Source organism: Schistocerca americana, chromosome 6 (genome assembly GCF_021461395.2).
Source record: "Schistocerca americana isolate TAMUIC-IGC-003095 chromosome 6, iqSchAmer2.1, whole genome shotgun sequence".
NCBI lineage: Eukaryota > Metazoa > Arthropoda > Insecta > Orthoptera > Acrididae > Schistocerca > Schistocerca americana.
The window spans coordinates 87,146,773-87,169,941 of record NC_060124.1 but is presented as its reverse complement, the minus strand read 5'-3'; the positions used below and the strand labels follow the sequence as shown (position 1 = coordinate 87,169,941).

At 40.2% G+C, this 23,169-nt stretch overlaps 1 protein-coding gene across 1 annotated transcript in view; it reads left to right on the top strand.

Moving 5' to 3' along the window:
- Positions 1-23,169, top strand: part of LOC124619537 (transforming growth factor-beta-induced protein ig-h3-like) — a 120,749-nt gene that overhangs the window by 77,912 nt on the left and 19,668 nt on the right. The window contains exons 4-8 of the mRNA XM_047146003.1: positions 8,738-8,887; positions 10,298-10,392; positions 11,000-11,172; positions 11,315-11,461; positions 15,776-15,992. Of these exons, the coding sequence (XP_047001959.1) occupies positions 8,738-8,887; positions 10,298-10,392; positions 11,000-11,172; positions 11,315-11,461; positions 15,776-15,992 (782 nt within the window). The remainder of the gene's footprint in view (positions 1-8,737; positions 8,888-10,297; positions 10,393-10,999; positions 11,173-11,314; positions 11,462-15,775; positions 15,993-23,169) is intronic.

Here is a 23,169-nt window from a genome sequence, read left to right as displayed (position 1 = left end):
CCACTCAACATACTCTTCAGTACTTCCTACATCACAGTACAAACCCAAAGGTACCATGAACCCCAATCATATCATCCTCATAATGAAGAGAATGTACTTAAAAAATGACCACCGTCTTGGCATAAACGTAATTATTTTAATTTATATTAAAATTTTAAATTATATAAGCCATGACTGAAGAACGGCGGTTTGGACGCTGCCCCCCTCTCCTAAGAAAAGAGGATAAGGATTTAACTTCCCATCGATGATGAGGTCATTACAGACGAAATACATGTTCGGCTCGCCGGCCGAAGTGGCCGTGCGGTTAAAGGCGCTGCAGTCTGGAACCGCAAGACCGCTACGGTCGCAGGTTCGAATCCTGCCTCGGGCATGGATGTTTGTGATGTCCTTAGGTTAGTTAGGTTAAACTACTTCTAAGTTCTAGGGGACTAATGACCTCAGCAGTTGAGTCCCATAGTGGAAATGAGCGTTTGGCGTCATTGGCCGGGAGGCCCCTCGCGGGGCAGGTCCGGCCGCCATATCGCAGGTCTTATTACATTCGGCGCCACATTGGGCGACCTGCACGCCGGATGGGGATGAAATGATGATGAACACAACACAACACCCAGTCCCTGAGCGGAGAAAATCTCCGACCCAGCCGGGAATCGAACCCGGGCCCAGAGGACGGCAATCCGTCACGCTGACCACTCAGCTACCGGGGCGGACAGTCCCATAGTGCTCAGAGCCATATGAACCATTTTGAACATGTTCGGCTCGGGGACGGACGGTAAAGGTGACTTTTCAAAGGAACCATTGTGGATCGTCAGACGGGAATTCATATAGCCGTCATCCCAAAAGGGTAGTCCAGGGTCTTCGCACAGGATCGTCTCGCTTGGACATTTTAGATAGGAGCGGGTTTCGAAACCAGAGCAACCATCATGGTATAGGTTTCCCGTTGTTATACTACTTTCTGTCAAATGCAAGCTCGATTGCTTCATCAGTGACGAAGTCAGGATGTTCCAATAAAAACGTTGCATAGTCTTCGTTCCCCTTTCTGTTTCCAGATGAGCTAGGTTACATCTCTTAAAGATCTCAGCTTCTTCGTGGCGTGACGTTCGGTATCCTTAATCTTTTTCTCCTTCAATATCTGATGATGCAATGAGGCGTGTCCCAATGTAAATGTGCTCATTACACGGAGTAAATTCAAATTCTTTGTAGGGAAACTGAATATTTTAGTAGCACGCAATTTTAAAAGCGAAAACCATCAATTACGGCACTTAAGCCACACAAAATTGTAAATCATATACGAGGGGCGTTCAGTAAGTAATGCGAAATTTTTTTTCGGCCATTTTCGGTTGAAAAATGAGGAATTTCTTGTGGTACATAGTGGAATATTCCCGCATCAGCCCCTGTAGTTTCATTCGGGCAGATGAGGCCGTTACAAGTAGCCTTCAAAATGGCGTCTCTAACGAAGGTGCTTTCCAAACGGAGAGTCCGCCCCCGGTAGCTGAGTGGTCAGCGCGATGGACTGTCAATCTTAAGGGCCCGGGTTAAATTCCCGGATGGGTGGGAGATTTTCTCCGCTCAGGGACTGGGTGTTGTGTTGTCCTAATCATCATCATTTCATCCCCATCGACGCGCAAGTCGCCGAAGTGGCGTCAAATCGAAAGACTTGCACTAGGCGAGTGGTCTACCCGACGGGAGGTCCTCGTCACACGCCATAATAATAATTATTATTCCAAACAGTTATCTTCGAGTTTCTTTTGGCGAAAAACCAGAGGATTCCAGACAGTCATAAGCACCAAGAGTATGTCTACGGAGAGTGAACAAAAGCACGGTGAGTCGTTGGGCAACAAGGTCACACAAACTTGTCCCGTCTCCGGCGTGCCGGCCGGTCGCATACAGCTGTGACTCTTGTAGTGTTGGGACGTGCGGACACTCTCATTCGAGGTTATCGACGGATCACAATCAAACACCTCTCTGCACAACTGTACGTCTGTGCTGGGTTTCTCGCCGCCTAACAGAAGCCCAAAAAGAGAAGTGAAGGAGAAACTGTGCAGAATTGCTTGCGTATTACGAGGCTGATCTTGACAATATTTCGTTGTCGACCATTGTCACAGGCGATGAAATATGGGTTCATCACTTCGAACTGGAAACAAAACGGCGATCCACGAAGTGGCACCACGCCACCTCTCCTCTGACGAAAAAGTCCAAAGCCGCACCTTCAGCCGGTAAAGTCATGGCGACGGTCTTCTGGGACTCTGAAGGGGTTATTCTGTTTGATGAGCTCACAAAACTTCATTGGATTGTCGTTGCTCATCCACCCTAAGCCAGGATCTCACACCTTTCGATTTCCATGTGTTGGGCCCACTGAAGGATGCACTCCGCGGGAAGCAGTGCGTGGATGACGGTGACGTTATTAACGCAGCAAAACGTTGGCTCCGACGCAGTGGTATCATGTAACGTGACGTAATGCCGTCGCATTGAACGGAGAGTATGTCGAAAAATAGGGTTTTGTAGCCAGAAGAGTAGGGAATAATATGGTGTATTGGAAACCCGACTAAAACCAACCTGCTTCCAGAAAGAAGTGTTGCGTTCCTTATTGAACGTCCCTCTTAACGTTGCTTGACATTTTGCATCTATCAGCCAACCACACCACAGGACGTGAGCTTTCATTTCCTATCGTTCAAACTTTTGGCAGTAATGCTGCGACTAAGGAATTCATTGTGGCGTCGGTGTTTATTTTTGCGGAGAGCAGAGACCTCCGAGATAGCATTGAGGCGTTGTGGCGCGTGGCGTAGGCCAAGCGACCAAGCGATCGACCGCGTCTCACTGAGAGGTCACGTTATCCATGGTCTTCACCGCCATGGGCGGTGGGAGAGGGCAAGTCGGAACAGTGAAGTTCGCGTTTATCTGCAAAAGTGGATTTGCTTTTAATACGGTTGTGAAACCGTCATCAACTTCGAAAACTTTACACCAAATGTGTTGGTCACTTTCTAACCTCCCAAGACAAACTGTAGGTGGTAAAACCAGTGGTGACAAATAGACGAGACTAGTCACTGAAGTAAAAACTATACAAATACCACCTTCAGCACAGAGGGTTCAAATGGCTCTAAGCACTATGGCACTTAACATCTGAGGTCATCAGTCCCCTAGACTTAGAACTACTTAAACCTAGCTAATCTAAGGACATCACACACATCCATGCCCGAGGCAGGATTCGAACCTGCGACCGTAGCAGCAGCGCGGTTCCTGACTGAAGCGCCTAGAACCGCTCGGCCACAACGGCCGGCTGCACAGAGGGACAAGTATAAAAATATATACTAATAATAAAACTGAAAAACTGTGCTGTCTGTCTGAACAAGCTTCTCCAAAACTACGTGATGAATTTTCATGCGGTGTTTACAGACAATTTAAGCACAGCCTGCGGCACCTTATAGGGTGTATTTCATCAAAAGCGAATAACGGAGAAAAGATATCCGTATATATAAAAACATTTGGTTATAGGTGTGTATGTTCTGGTTTGTGCTAAGTGGCTTCCGAATGAAGGATGCCGGGAACTGAAACTTGCGATCGACTCGTGGCATGTTGGCTGCTGAGTCAAGCCCTGTCCCCTTTTCCCAGAGCAAAAAATGGTTCAAATGGCCCCGAGCACTATGGGACTTAACATCTGTGGTCATCAGTCCCCTAGAACTTAGAAGTACTTAAACCTAACTAACCTAAGGACATCACACACATCCATGCCCGAGGCAGGATTCGAACCTGCGACTGTAGCAGTCACGCGGCTCCGGACTGAGCGCCTAGAACCGCGAGACCACCGCGGCCGGCTTCCCAGAGCAGTCAGCTCACAGCGTAAAAAAGAAACGAACATGTAATGGATGAGTCGCAGAAGTAAGACGAGTCGCTAGAAGGATCAGGCGCTGCAGTCGTGGACCGTGCGGCTGATCCCGGCGGAGGTTCGAGTCCTCCCTCGGGCATGGGTGTGTGTGTTTGTCCTTAGGATAATTTAGGTTAAGTAGTGTGTAAGCTTAGGGACTGATGACCATAGCAGCTAAGTCCCATAAGATTTCACACACATTAAAGGATCAGGTGCAGCCTCTTTCTTCATTTTTGTAAATAATATTAAGTCAGTACGCACAGCAGCGCACACGGTTCCACACTGCAATTACTCAAAACAGCTACTTATTGTTACGGCGCACAATACCGTTGCGTAAAGAAGTTTGTTGATGAGCGTAAACATTCCGGAGCGACACGAAGTCAGCCGATTTCAACAGATCACAGGGGGGCCAACTGAAAGTGTGCGACTAGTATGTATGTTTGTTCCACACCTCTTCCGAAACCGCTGGCCCGATTTCAACCAGACTTGATGCAAATATCACTACTTACTGTCTGGAAAGAATCGCTGTGGGGTAAGAACCGTCTATCTATCAATGGGATGGGGTGGGGACGAAAAAAAAAGTGCAGGCCACGACGCGCGAATATACAGATCTTATTCATCCAGTATTTTATAATGAGAGCATTTGGTGACTTGCAACAACTGTACACATAATTTCAAAACTTTACGACACTGTATCACCTACTACAATTTCGCTGTTCATGCAGGAAAACTTCGCGTCAGGCATGACGTTTAATTAATTACTTCTTCAGTACTAACTGTGTTCTCAACACATTTTACAGACAGTGTCTACGTATACCATTGAATGTAGGTGCAAAATTATATCGCTGTACGACACAAAGTTGACGACATATGACGTCATAAACACTGATGTACGTGAGAAATTGCCGCATTATATATTACATTTAAATTTATTATTTGTTTGCTATTAATTAAATACGCAACACACTTCAAAGACAGTATCCACATATGCCTTTGAATGTACCTACAGTACTGTATCATTGTACGACTCATAGCTCAGGAGATAGGACACTATACACACTGACATGCGTGAAAACGCAACTGTAAGGACGATAAATGATGAGTTACAGATAGAAAACGCATTTTAATAACAATTTCTTAAACATAGTACAAAGAATAAGGAAAAACAGTTCAAGAGTAAAAACATAGCAGTGCGTTGAAAAAGTAACTCATAAAATTCAATGGTATGAATGTATCACCTTCCAAAATTAAGAAAATCATACATTGTCTCAAAAATAAAGGCTCATCTGGTTTTGATGGTGTTTTCAACAGAGTACTAAAGATTTGTACCCATAACAAGCCCAGTCTTAACGGAAATATTTAATGCATCACTAAATCAAGCCATTTTTAGACTCTTATCTAAGAAAGGTTATAAGAGAAATGCCAGTAACTACTGAGCTACCGCAGACATCCTTTTCCAAAACTTTTGAGAAGAAGTATTCTAGGATAGTATCTCACCTTAGCAATAGTAATATCCACAGCAAATGACACTTTGGGTTTCGGAAGGGTTGCTCAACTGAGAATACCATTTACATATTCACTCAACGGATTTTACAAACATAAAATTCTGAAATAGCGCCAGTTGCTATTTTCTGTGACCTGTCTAAGGCATCTGACTGTATGAATCACAGTATTCTCCTAGATGCGTTAAAGTTTTATGAGATTGCCGGTATAAGCCAACCAGTAGATAATGTCACATGTAACCAAAAGAATGGCGAAAATTGTACTTAGTAATTCAAGCAATATAGTCCGCAGACCTAATTCTGACTGGAGAGGAATCGTGTATGGGGTCCCCCAAAGCTCAATCTTAGGTCCACTACTGTTCCTCATATACGTAAATGATCTTCCATGTAATATAAAACAAGCAGAATTAGTTCCTTTTGCAGATAACACTAGTATTGTAATCAATCTAAGTATACATACAGAAACAGGAGAAATTGTAAAGAAAGTTCTTAGAAGTATTGTTGGTTGGATTTCTGTGAATGGCCTCATCCTCAGTTTTAAAAAGAGGCAATATATATTGAGTTCAGCACATCTAGGTGTATTACACCAGTGATAAGTGTAACACATGGTGAGGAAATAATAAATAGGCTGGAAACCTCAAAATTCTTAGGTGTCATTAGTGATGAGAATTTAAATGGGAAAAAGCATATTTTGGAACTCGTAAGTTCGCCACATTTGCACTTAGAATCATTGCAAATCTTGGGGAGAGACAAATCAGTAAGTTGACATATTTTGCGTATTTTCATTCAATAATGTCATATGGAATAATGTTTTGAGATGACTCATTAATAATAGAGAAAGTTAATTGTGCAAAAACGTGGTGTAAGAATAATATGTGCTGCTCAGCCAAGACCATCTTGTAGACATCCGTTTAAGGAGTTGCACATTCTGACTACTATTCACAGTATATTTATTTCCTCATGAAGTCTGTTGTAAATAATCCACTACAGTTCAGAAAGAACAATGATGTACGTAATTTCAATACCAGAAGGCAAAATTATATTCTTTACTTCACACTGAGGTCTTTAGGACAAAAAGGTGTTCTTAATGCTGCAGCAAATATTTTTGATCAGTTATCCAGTGATGTAAAACGTCTGACAGCAAAGTATAATTTGAAAACAAACTGAGAAAAATGCTCCTTGAAAACTACTTTTATTCCATAGAATAAATTTCTTTTATTGTAATGTCTAAGAGATGGTGGGCAGGAACTATTGACCCACATTTATATTAAAGTCCACTTAGAAATGTCCAGAATGTAACCATATGTAAAAATTAATTTGCCATGTGACTGTAAAATAACTCATTCCACATAATTACGATCTACCAGGCAAAATGGTCCATGGAATATGTGACTGGCTGACTAACTAACTAAATAACTAAGTAATTCATTAGAGATACAGGTGAAGTATATACTCACTCCTTGCGTGAAATTTGGTATGGGGATAGTTTGAACAATGAGGATGAATATAGGCTACTTTAAAAAGTGTGTAGTACAAGACACTTATTGATTTTAAGAATATTATGCAAATTAGGGAAAAATGATCTGAATGGCATAAAAGCATATGACACTATTTTTGTCTGATGTATTTGATAAAGACTTTCCTTTCAAAAATATAGGATGCAAATAATTATGCCACAGAGAATCATCTAGCCCAAAACTAAATCACTATCCACTAGATGCAGCTTGCCTCAACAGAAAGAGAAAAGCAAAGAAAAATAAATATGTTTCAAGTCAAATTTCTGCCATTCTGCAGTGGATCTTGAATGAGATCAGGATTCATAGGGGGGAATTGTGGCTGCTTGACAGAGGTAAAGCTCCTTTGTCTTTGTAAGCAAGAGATGACCCACTTGAAAGATACTGATGCCTCTGTACTAAGGGATGGTAGCCTCCAATGAAAGTATGACCTCAGTGGGGAGAATGCCAAAGGGTGTCAGAAGATATTTCTCAACAATAAAAACCACACCTTATCCCTCCCCTGCATAGCAACTTGCAAGTTATGGCTATATTAGTGAACAGGCAATGTTACGTGACTGTATGATTTCTGTACCTGCCTTCCTGAATGGAGCTGTACATAGCAAGACTCCAACCAGCCTTATCATAAAGCTTCCCTGAACATTCCTACTTTGTGGATATTTTACTGCACACAGCAGTTATGGCTGTCTCTAGAGATATTGAGAACTTCATCAAAAGTAAGAATTCAGTCTTCTGAAAGTGGGACTGACCACACATTTCTGTACTGCTACGGGATACATTTTAATCTTATTTGCATCCCCATGAACACTGCTCAATGGGAGGTGTTGGACAATTTGCTCTCAGATGTCCACTTCTTAACCGGGATATACCCTGCATATTGAACACTGGCCAAAATAATAATTTCAAAATGGATGCTCAGCAATGTTAACAGGACACTAAACAAATGACTGACTATGTTTGAACATTGTTAACAGTGTCCAGAGAAATAGGTGTAGCCTGTATATCACATCTTCTAAAAATTCTTCTACTGAATAGAAAGTGATCTAATAAGATGCTCGAAGGTGTTACAAAAAAGTGAGACTGATGAAATAATTTGCATCTTATGTTACACCATTTGTAGTAATCAAATAATGGAAAATCCATGATGGAATGTAACAATATTAGAGAAGAAAGTTGCTACTCAGCTTATAGTAGAGATGGCTGAGTCGCAATAGGCACAACAAAAATAATCACACAATTATAGCTTTTGGCCATTAAGGCCTTTGTCAGCAGTAGACACACATACACATACACATACACATACGCACTCGCACAAACCCAACATGCACACACGTCTGCAATCTCAGACAACAGTGTGGTTTCAGTTGTCTGAGACTGCAGACGTGGTTGTGTGTGCATGTGTGTATGTGTGTCTACTGCTGACAAAAGCCTTAATGGCCGAAAGCTATAATTGTGTGAATCTTTTTGTTGTGCCAGCATCTCCACCATTTTTAGTAATTAGTCTTACTGATTTGCTATGGAACTTTTCTTTTGCCGTGGGTCATACTCATTGATATTAAAATTTTTATTTATGTCTTTTTAATTCCTTCTAACATATTTACAAGTTTCTAGTGTATCTGATACTCAGTGTGACAGCTTTGTCTGGTGAAGCCGTAACATCCTTCATTGTGGAACTTAACCTCTGGTTTCATTCCCTTGTTTCATTCTGAATGTTGTGAAGCACTTGAAGCTTTCCATTCTTGCTACGGCTGAAATTTCTGCATAAGTGTGACCAATTATAATAAACATATTGATGATGTTTACATTGGAAAAACTTTTCAACCAGAATTTTCTAGATAGTAGTAAAACAATCTTCTCTTTTGCAGGCCTAATGTGTGTGTGGACAGGGAGGAGATTAATGAAAGTCAGCGACACAATGACACAGAGTCAACAGATGAAGATGATGACAGCATCCTCGGCAGCTTCCAGTTCTCCAGCTGCCGCCAAAGTGATACTAAATACACATGCACAACAAAGTAAGTCCAGTAAATAAGTGAATTGTGATATAAAATGTGTTAATGTTAATTCTTTCTCTTTACTGTTGAAATTGTGTGTGTCTGTGTCTGTGGAGCATTATAGTGATTGGCAAGAAAAGTTAATAATAGCAGTACACAAAACAAGAGAATACAAAAGAGTTATTTTGTGCACTAGGAGGTTTATTCGTGAATGTGGGAGGCTGTAAGTAATGTATTGCACAGGGTGTCTTTGCACCAAACATCTGGGGGTGATGGTCGCATCATGGGGAACAACTTGTGTTAGAGACAAAATGTTCATTTACGCATCCCAGTGAGCTAATCATCCTTTTGTACTGGTTATATCCTTGAAAGACAGCAGGGTGAAGGCACTCTGTGATGTGTGTATGCCTTGTATCTCCTACAATCCAGTTATCTGCTCTGAATGAGAGGGAATAGAAATAGCAATCTTAAAAGTTACAGATTCTCTTCTAAAATATCTTTCTGTGTTTAGTGACACTCATTCTTACGATTTTATTGTTGAAAATCACTGTATCAATTTACTGGGGGAGGTAGTATGCAGCACACATTGTTATAGACCCTGTTAGTTCAGTGAAATCTCTTCGTCTCAGGGCTGGTGAATACTAATACTGAGTGTTGCCAGGAAGTGTCCACGAACATATTGTCTCTAACAAAAGTTGTTCTCCATCACATGGTTTATCATGCCTAAGCATTTGTTGCAAAGACTGTACATTCTATATTTCCCAGTCAAAACTTGATGTGAAAATAAGAATTATGTTGATGACAGACATCATTAAAAAGTCGTACAAAAGCTTGTTGGTAAAAGTGACAAAGACACTTATTTGAAAGTTTGTTTGCATGACTGTAATCCACAGAAAGGATATAAATATTTTTTTAATAAATTTAAACAGCTTTATCTTGCTGCAGTCTATTTTATTTGCTCTGGATGTATTTCACCTTTTACAAATCTTAAAGGAGTTTAATCTGAAAGTTTACAGTTTTGTTTTTGTAAGCAGTATTTGTAGATTAGAAGACAGTTCACATCCTAATTTGCACAAAAGTAAATTACTACTTTCGGCTGGACAAACAAATAACTGTAAGTAGTAACGTATTAGTATAAAAATTCTGACATGAACTGTTTTTCAGTCTACAAATATTGCATATAACATCAAAACTTCATCATTCTACAATCAGTCCACTAAAGATGCTTTAAAGGAAAGCTGAAATGCACCTGGAGCAAACATCTGGGGGTAAAGGCATTTGTATTTATAAAACAAGCATATGTGTTATTATTGATGTACTTTGTGGCTATCTCGTTATTCTTCGTATTGGAGGAATGTGATTGCATTTTAGTACTCTCCCAGTTTTAGACAATACTAACAGCACATTATCAAAATAATTTATTCCTAACAGGATTCGCAGTCATGGGATTCGAAAGACCTTCATTGTGAGGTACCAGTGCTGTCATGGTTACAGGAGAATTCCAGGAAAACCAGGCTGTACAGAAGGTCTGTATTAATTTTATCATAAGGATTAGAATGCTGTATGGAATTTTCTTTCCTGTTTATATTGCTTCCTTCTAATTGCCATGGCAGTTAAAAGGCAAGGTGGCTTAGTGAAGAGACACAGAACACACATTCGGGAGGCTTGGGGAACATATCCCTATTTGGCCACCCAGAGATAATTTTTCCAAAGTTTTCTTAAATCCATGGACATAAAGGAAGGAATAGTTCCATTGTAAAGGATAAAGCCAATTTCTTTCCTCATCTCTGTCCAATCTGAGCTTGAACTCCCTTTCTAACGACCACTTTGATGACAGAACTTTAAACACTGATTTTATTCCTTTTGTCATAGTTGTACTATTATTGTGCCCATCATGTTTCTAAATTTTATTTCATTATTTCAGTTGTTTTCTTTTAGATCAAAGTGAAAAAAATGAATTTCAGATTTGAGCATTTTCTTTATCTTTATACATAGGTGGTTGTATGGATATAGATATATGGTTGTGGGGATATAGTCTTACACCGAATATAGTATTCTTGAACAGAAGTCGTGCAGTTTTGGAGAAACAATGTCCCCTGATCAAGCAAAGTAATAATGTTAATTGTCTTGCAGTGAACTTGAAGCCAATGGTGCAAACAATGGAAGAATTAGGAGCAAAGGTCTTCCCAGAGATGGCCCGTGCTACAGGTGTTGCTGAAAAGTTGTCGTCTGAGAATCTGACAGTATTTACTCCTACTGATGAAGCTGTACGTGATTTCTCAGAGAGTCTTCAGGCTGCCAACCAAGTAAGTAGTGTCTCTTGCTCTTGTACCAGATTTTCCAACTCTGTCTTGAGGGGAAACCAGTTACATTCTTTGTTCTCCTATATATTTGTTTTTATAAACACTTCATGAATGGATAACTGCAAACATTCTCTTTGTGATGTAGGTGGATTTTTACATCCCCCCGGGGCGCAGCCGACGAGATACAACAAACTGGGAAAATGAAGCGGCATCTGGTGTCAATATGAAGGAGGTGGTTCTAGGCCACATGGTACCAGGTTTCCAGGACATTGGAGATCTTGTTGATGAGCAGGTAAGCATAATAATGGAGAAGTGTATCTGAAGGAGTATCTCGGTTAGGATTATCAGTGTTAATGGGTAAAGCATTAGTGATTCATTTTATTTGATGTTATTACAGCTGACTTTTGTGGTTGTTACTGCCATACAGTGTGTAGCTGGATTGATGAACATCATATGATTGATTAGCAGAGGTGTTGTGGTAAAGCCTGAGGTACCAAGAAAAAATGACACCTGCAGTTACTGGCATGCACATGTAAAGTGCAAAGAAATGCAGCTACATATTTTTTCTTTCACATGCCTACAGATGACTTCTGAGTGCAACTGACAAGAAACGCTGGGTGTGTAAATGGAAGACCGTATGAACCAAAGCAGTAACTCCAGATGAAGCAGAGTCTTCAAAGACCGTTTTGTCTGGTGTCAGAAGAAGGCAAATGCAAAAGAATAGGGTCTGTTAATCGTTGACAGTTCAAACATAAGGCGAATGATGCCCTTCGGGAAACGGCAGCAAGGGACAGGAAAGGACACCAGGTGCAGTCAGTATATATGCCTGGGGTCCTCATTCAGCTTGCGGAAGAGGCTATTCTAGCAGCCATTGAAGGAACAGGGTGCAACCAACTGCAGATTGTGGCATATGATGCATGTTGTCTGGGCTCTGAGATCATTCTTGCATCATTCCAGCGATTGGAAGAGGAGATTGAGAAGACGAGCCTTGCGCATGGAGTTTCAGTAAAGCTGGCAATCTGCAGCATTGTCCCTGGAACTAATTGTGGGCCTTTGATTCTGAGTCAAGTGGAAGGACTGAACCCGAGACTTCAAAAGTTCTGTGACAAGCTAGGCTGTGACTACCTGGGCTTGTGCCATAGGGCTGAGGACTGTAGGGTCCCTCTAAATGGGTCAGGTGTGCACTACAAATTAGAGGCTGCCATCAGGTAGCTGACTGTGTGTGGAGTGCATACATGGGTCTTTTTGGATTAGGTGACTCTCCGTCCATTCCAGATAATGACAACTGTCGGAAACCCAGAAGTATCAGTGTAAAATCGAAAGAAATGCCTCCCACAGGTGAGAGTATTAAAATCCTAAAGGTTAACTGCCACAGCATTCGCAACAGAGTACCAGAGTGTAAAGTGCTCATGAAAAACAGTGAAGCTCACATAATACTAGGCACAGAAAGGTGGTTGAAACTTGAAATTGACAGCAGTGAGATTTTTAGAGAAAATCTGAGTGTGTATCGAAAGACTAGACAAATGGAAAATGGAGGTGGTATGTTTTTCGCAGAGACAAGAAACTCAAATCCACTGAGGTAGAAATTGAAGCTGCATGTGAGATTGTGTGGGCAAGACTCAGTGTCAGCAGTGGGCATAAAAAGATAATTGGATACTTTTATCACCCACTAGACTCATCTCGTGATGTAACCAAAAACTTTAGAGAAAACCTCAGTTCATTTGCACAAAAGTTCCCCAATCATACTGTAATCATCGGTGAAGACTTCAAACATCCAACAATCAATTGGGAAAATTGCAGTTTTGTTAGTGGTGGACATGATGAGACATCCTGTGAAACTTTATCAAATGCCTTCTCTGGAGACTACCTAGTACAGGTAGTTAGGAACCCCATTCATGATGGAAATACTTTGGATCTAACGGCAAAAAAAGTAGACCTAATCTCTTTGAGGATATTCATATCGAAACTTGGATCAGTGACCATGTTGTGGTTGTGACAACAATGTTTAGCAAAGTACAAAGGACAACTAAAACAAGCAGAAAGATATATATGTTTGGTAAACTAGATAATAAATCAGTAGTATTATATCTCAGCGAGGAACTCGAAACTTTCAGCATAGGGAAGGGGCATGTATAGGAACTCTGCATCAAGTTTAAAAGAATAGTTGGCCATGCACTGGATAGATATGTACCCAGTAGAACAGTTTATAATGGGAGGGAACCTCCACCATATACAGTCACTGTAAAGAACCGGAGATTACTGCATAATAGGTGTAAAACATAGCATGGGGCTATAGAGAGAGATGGTGAATGAGATGCACTTAGCTGTCAAGAGAGTAATGCATGATGCCGTCAGTGACTACTGTAGCAGAATATTGTCAACTGATCTTTCGTAGAACCCATATGTAAAGGCTGCTAGTAGCATCAAAGTTAGTGTCCAGTCCCTAATGAACAAGATGAATGAGACAGGAGCTGAAATTGAGGGTAGCAAAGCAAAAGCAGAAATGCTTAACTCTTCATTTTCAAATGTTCCTATACAAAGGAAGACTCAGGAAAATTGCCCCAGTTTAGTCCTCGTACCACAGAAAAGATGAATGAAATAAGTATAAGTGTTAATGGTGTTGAGAAAAAGCTGAAATTTTAAAAATTGAACAAAGCTCCAGGGCCTGATGGAATCCTTGTCAGATTCTATACTGAATTTGCCACTGAATTAGCTCCTCTTCTAACTATAATCTATTATAGATATCTTGAACAAAGAACTGTGCCCAGTTCTTGGAAAAAGACACTGGTCACACTTGTCTACAGAACGGGTAGTAGAAGTGAACCACAAAAATACCATCCAATATCCTTGACATCAATTTGTTGTAGAACCTTAGAATATATTCTGAGCTCAAACATAATGAGGTATCTTGAACTGAATGACCACCTCAATGCCAACCAGCATGGATTTCAAAAACATTGATCATGTGAAACTCAATTTGCACTTTCCTCACATGGCACACTGAAAGCTTTGGATCAAGGCCAATGCTGTATTTCTTTATTTCTGAAAGCCATTTGATTCAGTATCACACCTACACTTATTGTCAAAATTACAGTCTTATGGCGTATCAAGTGAAATTTGTGACTGGATTGAGGACTTTTTGGTGGGGAGGACACAGCATATTGTCTTGGATGGAGAGTCATTGTCAGATGTAGAAGTAACTTTGGGTGTGCCCCAGGGAAGAATATTGGGACCCTTGCTGTTCATGTTTTATGTTAATGACTTTACAGACAATATTAATAGTAAAATCAGACTTTTTACAGATGATGCAGTTATATATAATGATATACTATCTGAAAGAAGTTGCATAAATATTCAGTCAGATCTTGATAAGATTTAAAAGTGGTGCAGAGATTGGCAACTTGCTTTAAATGTCCATGAATGTAAAATTTTGCACTTCCCAAATGAAGAAACATAGTATCCTATGACTGTAATTTCAGTGAGTCACTATTGGAAGCTGCCAACTCATTCAAATATCTGGGTGTAACACTTTGTAGAGATATGAAATGGAATGATCACATAGATTCAGTCAGGGGTAAAGCAGATGGTAGACTTTGGTTTATTGGTAGAATACTGAGGAAGTGCAGTCTATCTACAAAGGAGATTGCTTACAAATCACTTGTGCGACCGGTTTTAGAATATTGCTCAAGCATGTGGAGACCCATACCACATAGGACTATCATGGGATATTGAATGTATACAGAGAAGGGCAGCACAAATGGTCACAGGTTTGTTTAATCCATGGGAGAGTGTCACAGAGATACTGAAGGAACTGAACTGGGAGACTCTTAAAGATAGACGTAAACTATCCCAAGAAAGTCTGTTAACAAAGTTTCAAGAACCTGCTTTAAATGATTAGTCTAGAAATAATCTACAATGCCCTGTTTGTCATTCACATAGGGATCATGAACATAAGATTAGAATAAATACTGCACACACAGAGCCATTGAAACAGAAAAAAAGCTTGTAGTATATAGTATACTTGGCTCTTCTGTTAAGTCTATATACTATAATTAGTTATTGATCTGCTCTTATAATAATAGTCTTGGTCTTATAGTATGAACTATAATATGCAAGAAATGAAAAATTGATACTGCTGATAGAAATGTGGAAAAATACCCTATACTCTCTTACCTTTTTGGAACCTTTAGTTTTGTCCTTGAGATAAAGAGAGAGGGATGGGCCAAGGAAGGTTAGAAAAGAAGAGCATGTCACTCAGACCTCAGGATGAGAGGGATCTACCTCTCTTAAGGATGAAGTTGCATACTGGGGTCCGAATGACTTTCTCTTCCGTTTTAACCATCCCCAACCTATCCCTCTCACATCCCCAAGGAGGGACTAATAGTTTAGAATGGTAGAATAGTGTTCTGTATTTTTGTATGTACCTCTTGACAGCATCAATATTTTGCCTCCTGAAAATAACTGACCAGTAGTTCTCTGTTATATTTTTTTTCCTTGAGTGAATTTTCCTTTTGATAAAAATATTGTTTTAAAGACAAGAAAATGACAAATGATACGAAATGTATCACTTAAATATTACAATACAAATTTTAAAAATATATCACAGGTGCTCTACAGCGACAACAATAATTCAACACTGCGATTCAACATGTACGCTGCACCTGGTGAACGACTTCTGACTATCAACTGCGCTCGAGTCACATCTATCAACAATTATGCTGAGAATGGCATTGTGCATATCATTGACCGTGTCATCCGACCTGTCACTCGTACTATTGGACAACTCATTACAGAAGATGCCCAGTTTACTCGACTCAGAGAATGTGAGTATCCATATCACTTACAAGGGATTTCTTTCAGATACTAAAGGTAATCATCTGTGTTATTTTGTACAGAGTATATGCAACAACCACGAGGCTGTGAAAAAACTATAATCCCATGAAAGAAGCTTGTTAAATTTCCGTTACATGAGAAATCTCACAAATCTAAAGGCTGTCAATTCAACTAAATGCCTAGGAATTACAATTACAAACAACTCAAATTGGAATTATTTCATAGATAATGTTGTGTGTGTGTGTGTGTGTGTGTGTGTGTGTGTGTGTGTGTGGGGGGGGGGGGGGGGGGGGGGGGGAAGGCAAACCAAAGCATGTGATTTATTGGCAGATTACTTAGAAAATGCAACAGGTCTACTAAAGGGACTACCTGCACTGTGCTTATCTGTCATCTGCTAGAGTATTGTTTTGCAATAGGGGATCCTTACCGGATAGGACTAATGGAGGACATAAAAGAAGTCCAAAGAAGAACAGCATTATTGTGAAGCAAGGGAGAGTGTGTCACAGATATGATAAGCAAGTTGGGGTGACAGTCATTAGAACAAAGTCATTTTCCATTGCAGCAGGATGTTTTCATGACATTTCAATCACCATCTTTCTCCTCTGAATATGAAAATATTTTATTGTCACCAACCAACATAGCAGGAAATGATCATCGTAATAAAATAAGCAAAATCTGAGCTCATATGGAAAGATTTAAGTGTTCATTTTTCCCCACACACTGTTACAGAGTGGAACGGAAGAGAAATAGTTTGAAAGTGGTTCGAAGACCTTTCTGCTAGCCACTTACATACGGATTTTAGAGTAGTCTTGTAGGTGTAGATCTTTCAACTTATTATCCATGATCCACATCTTTAATTATTCTTACAGGAAACACACAGTTTATGCAATAAATCATATAATCTCAGTTTGTTATTGGATATATTCACTTTATGTCAGACTCAAGTGCCATAGAAAGTTATTTTATTCACAAAAATATGTACACAATTATGATCATTCATTTAGAATAACACACATCAATTTTATATGTAACTAGCTGTGCCTAGTATGTGTTGCAATGCCTCTTTTACTTTCTAAGTAGGTACACATAAACAAAGCAGACACATTTACATGTTGTCGCTGGCGACTGATTTCTCCATTGTTTTATACCATGGGACTCTTAGAGAGGACGTTAAATGTATCTGTAGTACTGAGCCATGTGGCATGATCTTTGGCCCTGAAACATGATATTGCTGATGCAGTGAGCAATGAAGATGAGAGACTGAGGGCATTTCATACTTTTGAAATAATCCAAATCAACTAATTACAGGAAAGAAATTCCAACAGATCACTTTTGGATGTTTCTACATGTCACCACTTCTCATCATCATTATCATCATCATCTTTTGAGGCTGATTTAGCCCCTCTTTAACATTAATATACTGTAGATCACTTGAACAGAAAATTGTGCCCAGTAGTTATAAGAAAGCACAGGTCATATCTATGTATAAGCAGGGTAGCACAAATGATCCACGTAACTGTCATTCAGTATCCTCAACATCCATTTCTTGTAGAATCTAGAATATAGTTAAAATGTTGTGAGAAATCTCAAACAGAATCACTTCCTCCATGCTAACCAGCATAGATTATGAGAACATCGATCATGTGGAACCCAACTTGTGCTATTCTCACACGATATCCTCAAACCCATGGGTCACGGCTGTGAGGTAGATGTAGCATTTCTTGAAGTTCAAAAAGCATTTGACTCTTCAATGGTTGTTACCAAAAATACATTCATATGAGATATCAATCAACATTTCCTTGGTAGGGAGGACACAGCATGTTATCTTGGATGTCAAGTTGATGGCAGACAAAGTAACTTCTGGTGTGGCCCAGGAAGTCTGCTCGACTCTTGCTGGCTATGTTGTATATTAATGACCTTACTGTTAATATTAACAGTAACCTCAAAATTTTCACAAATGATGTGATTATCTGCAAATTAAGTGCTGTCTGAAAAAAAGCCATACAAATATTCAGTCGAATTTTGATATGATTTTTAAGTTGTGCCGCGATTGCCATCTTGCTTAAGTTGTTCTGAAATTTAAAATTGTGCACTTCTCAAAATGAAAAATCTGCATCCTTTGACTACAATATCAATGAGTCACAACTGAAATCGGAGAAATGCATTTAGCCTACTAGTGCAACCAATCCTAGAATTTAGTTCAACGTGTGGGGCATATACCAAATAAAACTAACAAGGAATATTAAATGAATAGTCACAGGTTTGTTTGAGCCATAGGAGAATGTCTTGGAGATGCCGAGGACAGTTGAAGGTAGATGGATACTATCCTGTGAAAGCTTTCTTACAAAGTTTCAATAACTAGCTTTAAGTGATGAGTGTATACGTATACTGGAAGCCTCTATGTAACCATCTTCGATTGTTATATTGTAATTAGACATTTGTCCAAGTTTATATTATTATTATTATTATTGTGTTAACACTAACAACACTAATTGCATGTAAATATGCTTAAAGGTGGAATAAAACATTTGTAATATCATTCCCACAGGAATCACTAAGGCAAGATTAGACTAATTACAACATGCACGTAGGTTTTTAAGCAACCATTTCCCATGCACACTACATTAATGTAACAGACAGAAATCCTAATAACTGGTTCAGTGTGAAGTACCCTTACCATGCACTTGACAGTGATTTGCAGAGTGTGGATGTAGATGTAGCTGTGATTTATTTATCTTACCATAAGATAAATAAAATAAATTGCAGCTACTGTGAAATACAATGCTGTCCCTAAAATTTACAAATGTTGTAAAGATCAGCATACAGAAATGATTAACTATATTGTATTAATTCTTTATGGTTGTACTATTGAAAGTCCTTCACGTGAAGTGCTGTAGTTGACAGACTGCTTGTGTTCACTCAAAGTGACATCACTAACAGAAACATTTGTGCAACCACTGTTCTTTCCAAGGAGGAGGCTGATCTACAAAGAACTCAGAATAGATATAACATCAAGAAATTAATGTTATACTATATATAAAAAATGAATATTTGTTTGTTTGTCTTCCACGTATTCCCATACAAATCATCTGATTAAGTTGAAACATTGGCGAGTTGTTGCCCTCTTTCCTGCAAAGGTTTCTGTTGGGGTAAGAACTACCTACGCCATCTGTAGGGGTGGTAGTGAAAAGGAGTGATACAGAAGCTCAACTCTGGGCAACTGGAGAAATTTAAATCAGGTTCTGTGTATACGTGCCTCATTATTTGTATAAAGATAATGTACGGTTAATTTACCGCAACCACTCCTTGTGGTGGGAGTGAGGCTGAGAAGATATGTCATGTAAAAATATTTAAATATTTGATATTGACAGTCATGATGACATAAAACTCCTAGAGTTGGTGTGGGAGGGGGAAGAGGGGTTGGTGGTTTGGGATGTGAAGTCAGAGACATACCAGCATATTTCTATAAAGCATGAAGGAATTTCTACCAAAACTGTCATCCATTTCACTTGCCATCTGGAAAAATTTACTGTTATAGTAAGACACCCTTGGCATTCCTATGGCTGTGGGTTTGGGGTGAAAAAATGCAACATAAAAGCATAAGTCAGGAATGTCTGGAACAACCCCAATCACATTTAGTATATACATAACTCATTATTTGCACAGATATATTGTGGGAGTAAGATACCCCTACTACTGGTGACTGTACCTTTTTGTAAAAGGTGACACTCACCCAGTACTAGTTTATCATGAATGATAAGTATACAAGGTGCTATTGGGAAACAGTGCAGGCTATTTTAGTCTGCATTCCAAGCAGAGTCCAGTCCAAGTCATATCAAAGTTCTGTGTACAGGGTGCCTGTATAAACTAGAGACAACTAAATATCTCCAAAACAATACATCATATGAAAAAAAATGGTCTAGGTGAAAAGTTAAAATAGTAAAAGGGACATCTACATCTATATCTACATCTACATCCATACTCCACAAGCCACCTGACAGTGTGTGGCGGAAGGTACCCTGAGTACCTCTATCGGTTCTCCCTTCTGTTCCAGTGTCGTATTGTTCGTGGAAAGAAGGATTGTCGGTATGCTTCTGTGTGGGCTCTAATCTCTCTGATTTTATCCTCATGGTCTCTTCGCGAGATATACGTAGGAGGGAGCAATATACTGCTTGACTCTTCGGTGAAGGTATGTTCTCACCGAGCTGCTGAGTGTCTTTCCTGCAGAGTCTTCCACTGGAGTTTATCTATCATCTCAGTAATGCTTTCGCGATTACTAAATGATCCTGTAACGAAGCGCGCTGCTCTCCATTGGATCTTCTCTATCTCTTCTATCAACCCTATCTGGTACGGATCCCACACTGTTGAGCAGTATTCAAGCAGTGGGCGAACAAGCGTACTGTAACCTACTTCCTTTGTTTTTGGATTGCATTTCCTTAGGATTCTTCCAATGAATCTCAGTCTGGCATCTGCTTTACCGACGATCAACTTTATATGATCATTCCATTTTAAATCACTCCTAATGCGTACTCCCAGATAATTTATGGAATTAACTGCTTCCAGTTGCTGCCCTGCTATTTTGTAGCTAAATGATAAGGGAACTACCTTTCTATGTATTCGCAGCACATTACACTTGTGTACATTGAGATTCAATTGCCATTCCCTGCACAATGCATCTATTCGCTGCAGATCCTCCTGCATATCAGTACAATTTTCCATTGTTACAACCTCTCGATACACCACAGCATCATCTGCAAAAAGCCTCAGTGAACTTCCGATGTCATCCACAAGGTCATTTATGTATATTGTGAGTAGCAACGGTCCTACGACACTCCCCTGCGATGCACCTGAAATCGCTCTTACTTCAGAAGACTTCTCTCCATTGAGAATGACATGCTGCATTCTGTTATCTAGGAACTCTTCAATCCAATCACACAATTGGTCTGATAGTCCACGTGCTCTTACTTTGTTCATTAAACGACTGTGGGGAACTGTATCGAATGCCTTGCGGAAGTCCAGAAACACGGCATCTACCTGTGAACCCATGTCTATGGCTCTCTGAGTCTCTTGGACGAATAGCACAAGCTGGGTTTCACACGACCGGCTTTTTCGAAACCCATGCTGATTCCTACAGAGTAGATTTCTAGTCTCCAGAAAAGCCATTATACTCGAACATAATACGTGTTCCAAAATTCTACAACTGATCAACGTTAGAGATATAGGTCTATAGTTCTGCACATCTGTTCGACGTCCCTTCTTGAAAACGGGGATGACTTGTGCCCTTTTCCAATCTTTTGGAATGCTACGCTCCTCTAGAGACCTACGGTACACCGCTGCAAGAAGGGGGGCAAGTTCCTTTGCGTACTCTGTGTAAAATTGAACTGGTATCCCATCAGGTCCAGCGGCCTTTCCTCTTTTGAGCGATTTTAATTGTTTCTCTATCCCTCTGTTGTCTATTTTGATATCTACCATTTTGTCATCTGTGCGACAATCTAGAGAAGGAACTAAAGTGCAGTCTTCCTCTGTGAAACAGCTTTGGAAAAAGACATTTAGTATTTCGGCCTTTAGTCTGTCATCCTCTGTTTCAGTACCATTTTGGTCACAGAGTGTCTGGACATTTTGTTTTGATCCACCTACCGCTTTGACATAAGACCAAAATTTCTTAGGATTTTCTGCCAAGTCAGTACATTGAACTTTACTTTCGAAATCATTGATCGCCTCTCGCATAGCCCTCCTCTCACTACAATTCGCTTCGCGTGATTTTTGTTTGTCTGCAAGGCTTTGGCTATGTTTATGTTTGCTGTGAAGTTCCCTTTGCTTCCGCAGCAATTTTCTAACTCGGTTGTTGTACCACGCTGGCTCCTTTCCATCTCTTACGATCTTGCTTGGCGCATACTCATCTAACACACATTGTACGATGGTTTTGAACTTTGTCCACTGATCCTCAACACTATCTGTACTTGAAACAAAACTTTTGTGTTGAGCCGTCAGGTACTCTGATGTCTGCTTTTTGTCACTTTTGCTAAACAGAAAAATCTTCCTACCTTTTTTAATATTTCTATTTATGGCAGAAATCATCGATGCAGTAACCGCTTTATGATCCCTGATTCCCTGTTCTGCGTTAACTGTTTCAAATAGTTCGGGTCTGTTTGTCACCAGAAGGTCTAATATGTTCTTGCCGCGAGTCGGTTCTCTCTTTAACTGCTCAAGGTAGTTTTCAGATAAAGCACTTAAAAAAATGTCACTGGGTTCTTTGTCCCTGCCACCCGTTATGAACATTTGAGTCTCCCAGTCTATATCTGGCAAATTAAAATCTCCACCCAGAACTATAGCATGGTGGGGAAATCTACTCGAAATATTATCCAAATTATCCTTCAGGTGCTCAACCACAACAGCTGCTGAGCCAGGGGGCCTATAGAGACATCCAATTACCATGTCTGGGCCTGCTTTAACCGTGACCTTCACCCAAATTATTTCACATTTCGGATCTCCGGCAATTTCCTTCGCTACTATTGCACTTCTTATCGCTATAAACACGTCTCCCCCTTCACTGTCCAGCCTGTCTCTGCAGTATACATTCCAATCTGAGTTTAGGATTTCATTACTGTTTACGTCTGGTTTCAGCCAACTTTCTGTCGCTAGTACTATATGGGCATTGTGACCGTTTATTAATGAGAGCAGTTCTGGGTCCTTTCTATAGATGCTCCTGCAGTTTACTATTAGCACATTAATATTGTTATTCCCTGTTGCATTTTGCCTACTCCTACCTTGCCGCGTCTCAGGAGGCGTCTTGTCGGGCCTAGGGAGGGAATTCTCTAACCTAAAAAACCCACATGTGCACTCCACACGTACTCCGCTAACCTTGTAGCTGCTTCCGGCGTGTAGTGCACGCCTGACCTATTCAGGGGGACCCTACATTTCTCCAACCGATAGTGGAGGTTGAGAAATTTGCACCCCAGATCTCCGCAGAATTGTCTGAGCCTCTGGTTTAAGCCTTCCACTCGGCTCCAAACCAGAGGACCGCGATCGATTCTGGGAACGATACTACAAATAGTTAGCTCTGATTCCACCCCGCGAGCGAGGCTTTCTGCCTTCACCAATTCCGCCAACCGCCTGTACGAACTGAGGACAACCTCTGAACCCAGACGGCAGGAGTCATTGGTGCTG